We start from the raw sequence: 9,505 nt of genomic DNA, 5'->3' as shown, positions 1-9,505 counted from the left end.
TTGAATAAAAATACACTCAGTAATAGGAATATAACCACTATTACCTGACTGTTCTATGATTTGCCCCTGTAACGTCACCACTCTCCATCTTCTGTCTTTTTGATATGCTACTCTTGTGGCTTGATCTAAGTTGTCAGCTACTAAGGTATCCCGTAAAGCAAAGTAAAAAGCTTGGCGGATTTCCTCATCTTTTACTTTTACTAAATCAAATAACCGAGGAGTATTTTCAGGAGTTTGAATTTTGGTCATTTTTTTTGCCCATACTGCCATCTAAAAGTAAAATATTAAGTACATATACATTAAAATAAATGATAAATCATTTTAAGGTCGTAAGTTATATACATGTATAAAATGCAAGGACTTGTATACAAAGTTCTGAGTGTCTGTATTAATCGAGTAGAGTGGTTCCCCTCTTATCTGCAGGGGACATAGTCTAAGACCTCCCCAGTGGATGCCTGAAACTGCGGATAGTATGAACCCTATTTGTACTATGTTTTCCTCTATACATATATACCTCTGATAAAATTTAATTTATAAATTAAGCACAGTAACAGATTAACAACTAATAAAATAGAACGATTATAATTACACTGTAATAAAAGTTATGTAAATGTGATCTTTCTCTGATAAAGGTTCTGACTACTAAGTGACTAACAGGCAATTAGCATATACAGTGTGGGCACCCTAGACCAGTGGTCGGCAAACTCATTAGTCTACAGAGCCAAATACCAACAGTATAACGACTGAAATTTCTTTTGAGAGCCAAATTTTTTAAACTTAAACTATATAGGTAGGTACACTGTTATTAACCTAATTAGGGTACTCCTAACCTGGCCTTTACTAAAAAAGTCCTCAATCTGATTGAGGTACGTTCGCTGAGGTCGACCCCTTCCAACTCTCCCATCCACACTTGTCTTATATACTTGTTTCGTCTGTCTCCTTTCATTCATCCTCTCTACATGTCCAAACCATCAACATACCTTTCTCAATCCTCAACACTACATCTTCTTTCACTCGACAACGTTCCCTAAAATTAACTTAATAAACTTTAAAGTTTTAAGTCAACTTCGCACTGTACGTGCGTGCCCACACATGGTATTTTGTGGAAGAGCCACACTCAAGGGGCCGAAGAGCCGCATGTGGTTCGTGAGCCGCAGTTTGCCGACCACTGCCCTAGACAAAGGGAAACATCTATGTCTGGGAAGACAGTGTGAGATTTCATCACACTACTCAAAATAGTGTAAAATTTAAAACTTATGAATTGTTTACTTCTGGATTTTTTCATTTAATATTTTCAGACTGTGATCTACAATGGGTAGCTTAAATCACAGAAAGTGAAGCTGCAGATAAGGGGGGGACTACTATATTTATTGTTATTTTAAAAAAAGGGGTAATTATAAAACTCTATTCAAAGATGACATTATTTAACATACATAAAATCCTAAAGAATCCTGCCATAAAACTATTAAAACTGATGATGAATCCAGCAAAATTGTAGGATACAAGATCGACATACAAAAATTAATTAATTGTACTTCTATATACTAGTATTGAAAATGAAATATTAAGCCCCAGCTGGTTTGATTCCAGTTAAGGTCGCATGCCCAGGTTGTGGTCTTGATCCCCAGTTGGGGGTGTGCGGGAGGCAGCCAATTAATGATTCTCTTTCATCACTGATGTTTCTCTCTCTCCCTGCCTCTCTGAAATCAATTAAAAAATTAAAATGAAATTAAGAAAACTCAATTTATATAAAGAAAAATCCCCAAAACTTATGTTTAATCAAAGAAACACAAGACCTATTTACTGCAGGCTTTGAAAGATTATGGTATGAAATTAGACCTACATAAATGGAAGACATTCCAGGTTCGTGGACTGTAACATTTAATATTATTAAGATGAGAATACTATCCAAATTGATCTACAGACTCAATGCAATTGATATCAAAATTCCAGTTGCTTATCAAGGTCTGTAAGTTATATAATCACTCTGTAAATTACATGTTTAATCATTGTTTTATACCTGAAACTAATGATATAGTATGTCAAATGTAATTAAAAAATAAAATTAATAAAATTCCAATTGCCTGTGTATTGGGGGCAGAAAGTGACCAGCTAATCTGAATACTGATATGAAACTTATAGGGACTCAGAATAGCCCAAACAATCTTGATATAAAAGAACCAAATTAGAGCCCTGGTCAGGAAGCTCAGTTGGTTAGACCACTCTCCTGATATGCCAAAGCTGTGGGTCTGATCCCCAGTCAGGGCACATATAGAAAGCAACCGGTGGGTGCATGGATGCGTAGAACAACAAATCAATGTTTTTTTCTCTCAAATCGATAAAATAAATAAAAATCAGAGGACTCCTGATTTCAAAACTTATCACAAAGCTACAGTAATCATGACAGTATGGTACCAGTACAAAGATAGATAAATGTAGAGTCCAGAAATAAACCTTTCTGGTCAGTTGATTTTCAGCAAAGGTAACCAAGAAAATTCAATGGGGAAGTAAATCTTTCCAAGAAATGGTGCTGGAACAATTAGGTATCCACATGTAAATGAGTAGAGTTGGACCCCTTCTTTACATTATATTGTAACATTAACTCCACACAAATTTAAAACCTACAGTAAATGTAAAATTATGCTAAAATTATAAAACTCTTAGGAAAAAGCAGAGGAAATAAATTACTGTGCTCCTGGATTACGCACTAGTTTCCTAGATATGACACTCAAACACAAACAACCAAATTTTTTTTAAAAAGCGTGCTTATCAAAATTAAGATATTTTTGCGCTTCAGAGAACACCACCAAAAAAGTGAAAAGAACCCACAGAATGGGAGAAAATATTTGCAAATTATACATCTGACAAGAGACTTGTATCCAGAATATTTTAAAGAACTCCTACAACTCAATAATAAAGACAAACCACTTAACAAATGGACAAAGAATTTGAATAGGTATTTCTCCAAAGATAACAAATGGCCAATAAGCACATGAAAAGATGTTCATCATTAGTTATCAAATATGCAAATCAAAAAGCACAATGAGATATCATTTCACACTAAGTTGAGGATGTAAAAAAAATTGGGACTCTCAGACATCCTTGGAAGGAAATGCTACAGCCACTAGAAAAGTTTGGTAGTACCTCAAAAAGAAACAGTTCACACGTGACCCCGCAATTCCACTCCTAGGTATTAACTCAAGAGAATCGATAACATGTAGCTGCACAAAAACTTGCACTTGAATGTTCATAGCAGCATTATCCTTAATAGCCAAACATGGAAACAAACCCTAGCTGGTTTGGCTCAGTGGATAGAGCAGGGGTGGGCAAACTTTTTGACTCGAGGGCCACAATGGGTTCTTAAACTGGACCGGAGGGCCGGAACGAAAGTATGGAAGGAGTGTTTGTGTGAACTAATATAAATTCAAAGTAAACATCATTACATAAAAGGGTACGGTTTTTTTTTTTTCATTTCAAACGGGCCGGATCCGGCCCGCCGTAGTTTGCCCACGGCTGGGATAGAGCGTCGGCCTGCGGACTGAAACTGAAGTGTCTCCGGTTCGATTTTGGTCAGGGGCACACATGCCCGGGTTGCAGGCTCCATCCCCACTGTGGGGCGTGCAAGAGGCAGCTGATCAATGATTCTCCCTCATCGTTGATGTTTCTATCTCTCTCTCTCCCATCCTCTCTGAAACCAATACAAATATATTTGAAAACAAAAAAACATGGAAACAACACAAACAGCCAAATACTGATGAAGAGGTAAACAAAATGTGGCACATATCCATTCGATGGAATACCATTCAGCAATAAAAAGAAACGAAGTACTGGTGCATACTACAACATAGATGAACTTGGAAAATCTACCCAGTTAAAGCCAGAAACAAAAGGTTTCATATTATGATTCCGTTTATATGACATGTCCAGTACAGTTCAATCTATAGAGACAAAAAATAGATTAGAGGTTCTTTGGGGAGTGGGGAGAATATGGGCAGTGACTACTAATGTGCATAAGGTTTCTTTTGGGGGTGATGAAAATAATTGGGAATTACAGTTAATCAGCATTGTGAATATACTAAAACTCACTGAACTGTATATGTTAAAATGGTGAATTTTATGGTATGTGAACTATATTTCAATAAAGGTTTTGTTTTTTTAAAGTAATTATTGATGATGGAAGTAAAAATGAAAAGCTAGAATTCAAAAATTTAAAAACAACAATTGGCACTTAATTAAATTATTTGTAGCTTTTTATGAGCACCTACCTTATCCAGACCTATAAAGGTCGCAACTCCAATATTTTGTCTTTTAAGGAAGTTGACACATTCTTGGGCTGTATCAATAGAGTCAACAACAATGTAGTCTAATGCCCGACAACAGGATGAAATAGCAACATCGTATTTTTCATCAATTGCTCCTAAGTCCCCCTAATATAATAGGGGTGGGGGGAGAGAAATCAATGTATAATACGCAAGGAATTAGGCACAGGATCATATAACTATTCATAAAGATTTTGCAAACTACTCTTAATTGAAAAACTATACTTACACATGAATTTAAAAAGTACAAGGGCACACAATGAAAAATATGTCTTCCTGTCATTCAACTAATTTTTAATCTACCGTTTAAAAGGTCATGAATATGCAGATTTTAAACTTTTTTTTTAAAATATATTTTATTGATTTTTTTTACAGAGAGGAAGGGAGAGAGAGAGAGAGTTAGAAACATCGATGAGAGAGAAACATCGATCAGCTGCCTCCTGCACATCTCCTACTGGGGATGTGCCCGCAACCCAGGTACATGCCCTTGACCGGAATCGAACCTGGGACCTTTCGTCTGCAGGCCGACGCTCTATCCACTGAGCCAAACCGGTTTCGGTGAGATTTTAAACTTTTAATGAAAGCATAAAATGAAAGAATTGCTTTCACTGCATAAAAATTAAAAACTGAGAATTTGAAACCTAAAAGTACTATGAGCAAAGTAACTTAAAACTCTTAATTATTCAAAGCCATCTAAGATGAACATCCTAATGAAACACATTTGCCTACTTATCAATCTATAATAAATTAGCTACCAAGCAACATTCACTGATTAGCTTTATTTTTCCCTGACGCAAATGAATAGGATCAAATTGTGTATCTTTGAGAAAATAAGGTTGAAATCACTTAACATTTAGATAGGAAGCTACTGTACTGGGTAATTTTCACTTGTGCTTGTGAATCACTCTCTTCTGCTTCCTTCTCTGGAATGCTGACTCAGGGATTGCACCAACTGACTCCTTTGGCTCTCTAGCTTTAGCTAATGCGATGCACCAGCTAGAGAAACGGGCAGGGTAGGAGATGAATCAGGTTGAAATATATATTTTCTCCTGAACACCCTCTAGTCATGGCCACAGCTTCCTTCCCTCTTCAGTCTCAGGAGCGGGAATGGTCTCCACTATTGCTAGCCTTGGGTTTCTAAATATCCCTTGTTGATGTTCCTAAACTCTAGGCACATCCTTTGGTATAATGGTATAAAACCCAGAATACAATTATCAAATGCTTAAAAAAAAAAGTATGGAGTAGTTTTGTTAAAGTTTACCATTACGAAAGTTTTTTTCCCCTTGAAATTAAAATTATAATTATCCAAACCAAACCCCCCCCCCCAAACCCCTTTTTTAAATGAGAGAATCCATACTACCAAGAATTTTACCATCCCTAAGTATAAAATGTTTAAAATTGAACATCTTTTAAAATAAACAAAATGTGCCCTAGCCATTTTGGCTCAGCGAATAGAGCGTTGGCCTGTGGACTGAAGGGTCCTGGGTTTGATTCTAATCAAGGCCATGTACCTCGGTTGAGGGCTCAATCCCCAGTAGGGGGTGTACAGGAAGCAGACGATAATGATGTTCCTCTCTCATCGATGTCTCCCTCCCTTCCTCCCTCTTGCTCTAAAAATCAATAAGGCAGTTACATTTAAATTAGTGTGACTTCAAATGGCAGCTGGCTGCCACTGTGACACTTGTTCATCATGAAGATTTATTTCATAAAATAAATAAATAAAAATGTTATTTTAATACAGTGACACTCAATATACACTTCTTTAAGTCAAGGCAAGACAATTATTTACAATGTTTTTCTTGAGAGAAAAATGTGTAGTTATTTCCAAATAAATCTATTTTACCAATCTTCCATATATTCCTGGAATCCTGCCGGATTTTTTTTCTTGAATTATTGCATCAAGGACTTTCCCTCTACTTTGATTCATTGCTAAGGAACTCTTTGCCTCTTCAACTTTTTGGAAAAGATCACGAACCAAACTTTTGCATTTTATTTCTTCTTGCGTAAGTTTTTGAAGTTCGTTTTCTTTCTAAAAGTGAAAAGTAAAACAAAACAAAATGAATCCCATAATTCTATGCCTAAATTACAGCACAGAATTAACTGTAATGCCTCAAAAAAAGAAAGGCCAACAATAAACACTTAAACCAGAACTAAGGGACCATACTGTAAATGCTGGTTTGGTTTTGAAAAAATGTGGATGGATTTTCTATTTTAAAAAGGGCATAAATTGTTTGGATAATGAAGATACATGGAGTATGGTTCTAGGAGCAATATACTGACTGATAGAGCAAGTAGCGCTGGGGCTGTGGAAATCCCAGTTTGAAGCCACACAGTTATGCATAACGTGTCCTAACTCTTAAATTCTGTACTAATAAGAAAGCAGACTTTGTACAAGACCCTAAATATGGGTGACCCCGGCAGGACTATTGGTTATACTGTGTTATGCTTTCTAAATAATAATGAACATTTATTAAATAAAGAAAAAAACATTAAAAAAGCAGAGCTCTAAAATGAAGGGGCACATGATGAGTGAATTATACTGCTATACAAAAATGTCAGACTGCCAAAAGAAGAGGAACCACCCACATGCACACAAAAATTCAAATTCCCAGTTGCTAAATCTCCAATTTAGAGCAGCCATTTTTTCTAACTGACATTCTCATTTCCTGGTTTTAAATTATCACCTCTATTACGAGTCACACTAGTATAAAGTAAAAGCTCGAGTTATAGTTACAACTTATCCAAAAATAAACTGAATTACTAGGGAGGAGATAAGAAGTGGTCATTGGATATAATTTAAGTTTACATTTAAATTCTACATGATCAAGAAATTCCCAGATGACCAAGTAGTGTACATTTACTAAAATGGGGGAAAAAATAAAAACAATTTCCAAAATTATAGTTTCTCTTCAGATAGCACTTTCTATTGCCATCTTGCCTAATGAGGCTTTTGGAAGATTCAAGTTACGAAGTTCCTTAGATAGATAATTCACTCAAGAATAGGAGGAGCACCAATGGGCTAAACTAGGTATCTTGATTACTTTAAAACAGTTTCTAGTCCCAACAATAAAACCACATCCATAAATTTTAAAAAATTACATTAATATAGTTGATTTGCATATTCATTCACATATTTACGGTTTTCCATTTATTCTTGCATAAGTTGTCTAGACATAAATTTAGGGAAACACAAACTTCTTTTTGTTTAAATTCCATGGGAAACAATGGTGGTGGTAGCATTGTTATTTGCTGTTCGATGATCCTGGGTAGAATACAGCAAGTTTCTTGATAGTCTCAGTTCTTATCAGTTGGAATACTATACTAGTAGCCCCGTTCTTTTGGGCAATATTAACAATAAATGAAAAAAAAAAATCTATACAAATGCTTCTTGACTTAGGATGGGATTACATACCAATAACCTGACTGGAAGTTGAAAATACCACTAACTAAAAAAATGCATTTAATACACCTAACCTACTGAACATCATAGCCTACTTAAATGTGCTCCAAACATTTCTATTAGCCTACAGTTTGGCAAAATCATCTAACACAAACTCTACTTAATTATCAAGTGTTAAATATCTCATGTAACTTATGTTTATCACTTTCACACCATCATAAAGTTAAAAAATCCTAAGTTGGGAACCATCTGTAACCAGTCACCTCAAATGTTGAAATTAAAAAAATAAGAAAAACATATATACAAAACTTGGGTTGATAAACGATGTTCAGATGAAATACAGAAGCCAAGATTTACCTCCTTTAATTCGCGTTCAGTTTGAGGGAGTTTTGCTTCTATCTCTCTGATTGCAGCTTTCCTTTCTTTGAGAGTCTCCGAAGCTGCAATTAGAGCTTCCTTGGCTTTACTTAATTGAGACACTGCAGTGTTATGCCGACTGAGATAGATATCAAGCTCTGACTGGGCTACATCCATCTTTGAACGGGCTTCATTTACCAATTTGCTGAAACCCATAAGTTCTTTCTCTTGACTCTGTTAAAATATGATAAGACATCATATTGTGTTTTCAAACTTAAACTGAAATAGAAACCATGTATTTTGAATTCAACTTAAGAGATTCTACAAGCATAATATATACAATTAAATAATTCTTACAAGAGGAATGGACTGTTTTGCTGTATATAATCTTTCCCAACTGATTTCACAAGAGCTTAATGAGGTATATATTAGTATGCTCATTTTAGAAGTCCTATATCCTATATAACAAAAGGTTAATATGCAAATAGACAGAATGGCAGAATGACCAGTTACTATGACATGCATTGACCACCAGGGGGCAGATGCTCCCATAGAAGCCAGGCTCAAGGCTGGTGAGCGCCTCTCCCACCTCCCACCTCCGCAGCAGTGCTAAGGACCCCTGGGGGGATGTCCGCCTGAAGGCTTAGGGGAGCGAGGGAGCAGGCTGGGCTGAGGGGACCCCCACATCCCCCACGAATGTCGTGCACCAGGTCTCTAGTTAAAACATAAGAGTAGTGGTTAAGAGAACAAAAATTTGGGTCTAAACTCTGGATCCCATGGCCTTTATACATCACTTTATCTGAAATGGTAAGGTCTAAGGACTATTCAGCAGAAAGTTCCCTCAAGTATATTTGTGTTAAACATCTTTAAAAGTTTTAGAGGTAAGGTCAGGGTAATCCTCAACACGCCATTATTTGATGTGTAGAAATTTTGGGCTACTATGATGGGCTGTGTAGAAAGAGCCTATGTATTAGAATAATGGTTTAAGAAAGGCCCTTACAAAAGGCCCCCTCATTTCATACAAAAAGGAATAGGCCCAGAAACATGAGGTTCCATCCATCGTCATCAGATAGTTTAAATGTTTGATGGCGAAACTCACGAACACTAACACACCCCTCTCTCACTATATTCTAGACACTATTTTGAATGCCTTTGGTATTTGTTAATTCCATGAAATGACAATTCTATGAGGTAAATGCCATCATTATGTTCATTTTGAGGAAACTGAGATCAGAGTTTAAATAATTTGTTCAAAAGCACTCCCCCATAAATGGCGGAGCCTCTTTTTTTTAGCTAATGCTGAGGAATGAAGACACCTGAATGTGAGTCCTGGCTTTTTCAATAACAAAGGGTACAAAGGCACATGGGAATACTCAGTATACATTAGTTGAACAAATGTGAAAACTACATTCATAATGTGCTCCATTAT

The 9,505-nt window shown here is 36.1% G+C and overlaps 1 protein-coding gene across 1 annotated transcript in view; it reads right to left on the bottom strand.

The window, feature by feature from the left end:
• SMC4 (structural maintenance of chromosomes 4) overlaps positions 1-9,505 on the bottom strand; it is a 39,165-nt gene that overhangs the window by 13,129 nt on the left and 16,531 nt on the right. The window contains exons 11-14 of the mRNA XM_081086777.1: positions 8,077-8,310; positions 6,163-6,348; positions 4,266-4,427; positions 45-270 (exon numbers count right to left, since the gene is read on the bottom strand). Coding sequence (XP_080942903.1) covers positions 45-270; positions 4,266-4,427; positions 6,163-6,348; positions 8,077-8,310 — 808 coding nt within the window. The remainder of the gene's footprint in view (positions 1-44; positions 271-4,265; positions 4,428-6,162; positions 6,349-8,076; positions 8,311-9,505) is intronic.

This window comes from Myotis nattereri, assembly GCF_964212035.1.
Source record: "Myotis nattereri genome assembly, chromosome: 3".
NCBI lineage: Eukaryota > Metazoa > Chordata > Mammalia > Chiroptera > Vespertilionidae > Myotis > Myotis nattereri.
Note: the sequence above shows the minus strand (reverse complement) of the source record. Positions and strands in the feature narration are given on the sequence as shown.